General features: G+C 43.3%; 1 protein-coding gene across 1 annotated transcript; it reads right to left on the bottom strand.

Moving 5' to 3' along the window:
* Positions 1–1,014: 1,014 nt before the first annotated feature.
* T265_15915 (hypothetical protein) lies at positions 1,015–1,395 on the bottom strand (the record flags this gene model as incomplete). Its single annotated transcript, XM_009179337.1, has 2 exons — positions 1,015–1,219; positions 1,271–1,395. Coding segments are annotated over 2 exons (330 nt in total), but the record flags the coding sequence as incomplete, so codon positions are not given.
* Positions 1,396–1,896: the final 501 nt, after the last annotated feature.

Here is a 1,896-nt window from a genome sequence, read left to right as displayed (position 1 = left end):
ACGCTTCCTCAGGCTTTACAAGCTTGAACCCAGGGAGCTGGTCATTCTCCCAGCCCACAGACTAATTCTTGACTGAGTTTGACACAGTCCGCAGACCTCCTCTTGACCACATTTTTCACGAGGTGAGTTCGAGGCAATGAACGGAAAAATAGAGGTTTCACAGCTACCTGTGGTACATAATACTATCAGTGGTTCCTCATCCAATTCATTGGCCAAACCTGGGTGTTTCGCTGAGAGTAAATTTTGTCAGGTCTCAATGGGATTCCTTAGGGAGTAGATCTCGTGCGTCCTTCTATGAGTAACATTCACAAAGCTGTAGGCTGATTCAGTACCTTAGAGAACCAAAATATGTGAACTTGAGCAAGCGGGTTCGCAATTTCAACCGCTGTGCTTATCGATTGGTGATGGGGTCTTATCTGCATAAAGTATCACAGGAATTTTTTAGGCCCATAATTTGGTGAAACTAGACAACTGTTCAGGCATTTTTGAGCCTCAAACGTTGATACCTTGTGTTATGCTTATGAGACTGTGTGTTAAAAGACAAGCCATGCTTACTTTGAGGAAATAACCAAGCGTATGCTAATACAACATCACTGGTATCTAGTGACCTCAGGACACAAAATTACGCAAAAACGGCACAAGAAAGCAATATATTGTGTCTGTATACAACAAATCGACAGTGGACGAACTGTTAATAACAGGTAGTTGGATAAATAATCAGTCTGCGTAAACAATTCAAAATACCATACATTTTGTTGACAATAATAAACTGGGTATTAAAATATTTAGTTTGTAGTGTTGGAGTGGATTGACGCGCCTCTGTATCAGACACTGCAGACCTCACGTGATTATCGAATGGATGCCAGCGGATAGCTTATAGATGAGGCAGTGTTGACGCTGTTAGGTCACTACGGCTAACATACTCAACATTGGGACATCTAACCAACTTGGGTAGTCACCGTGTGGTGCGTGCTTACCAACCAAATGAGCACATCAACTACGGCTTCAACTTACATGTCTGCACGATAGCATCCACACTATGCGACGTTGTTCCCACAGTAACACCAAACGAAGTAGTGGAATGATCTTGCTTATATTGATCACAGACGAACCAGGAACTTGAGAACATCGCGGGCGCTTATTATTTTCTATGGTGGTTGTCAAACAGTTATTCCACAAGTACGCAGGATTTGCGCGACGGACCTTGGCAAAATGAACGCTGTTGCAAAAAAACACATGAGAGTGAAAAAGTTAGGGTTCCGTAACTTACGACAAGAGTGTACGCACTTTGATGCGCTTATCCGGACAATCAGGTGGCCAGTAGAAGCAACAAGCCAAGGATTGTCCAAGCCGCCGGGAACTTCGGCTCACAACGGGAATCCACCTCCAATGCATTTGCTTCGAGAAACACCGTATATTAGTTTTGAAGAACCGACACTTTAAGACTTCACTGAGGATGAAACAAATGTTTTAATACTCCATATGTTTTTATTAAATCTCACGGGGAATCTTCAGTAATAGCGTTATTTTTAAACTGCATGAGCCGCACGTGGAGTATCAGTACCCTGTGCTCTTCCCGCGAAGCAGTGAATATAATGGGCACCGATGTATTCGAATTTCAATGTTTGCTTGTTGCTGCTCACAGAGGTGCAGCTACTGAAAAACCAACCCAACTACCTTCTGGTTGAGTCAGGTCATGGGTTAGCTGAGCGTCCTCTGCATATTGAATCTGAATCATAAAAATATCTGCTTTATCTGGTGGGAAGCAGACTCACACTGTGTGTTATGAGGATTGCAGATAACTGGCTACGCGTATTCCTAATGCCTACAGCTACTCAGCAGTCTGTAGAGGAAAATCGTGGTAGCATAGGTAGCGTAGATGGTCGTTGGTTTGTT

This window comes from Opisthorchis viverrini, assembly GCF_000715545.1.
Source record: "Opisthorchis viverrini unplaced genomic scaffold opera_v5_1941, whole genome shotgun sequence".
In the NCBI taxonomy this organism is placed as follows: domain Eukaryota; kingdom Metazoa; phylum Platyhelminthes; class Trematoda; order Opisthorchiida; family Opisthorchiidae; genus Opisthorchis; species Opisthorchis viverrini.
Note: the sequence above shows the minus strand (reverse complement) of the source record. Positions and strands in the feature narration are given on the sequence as shown.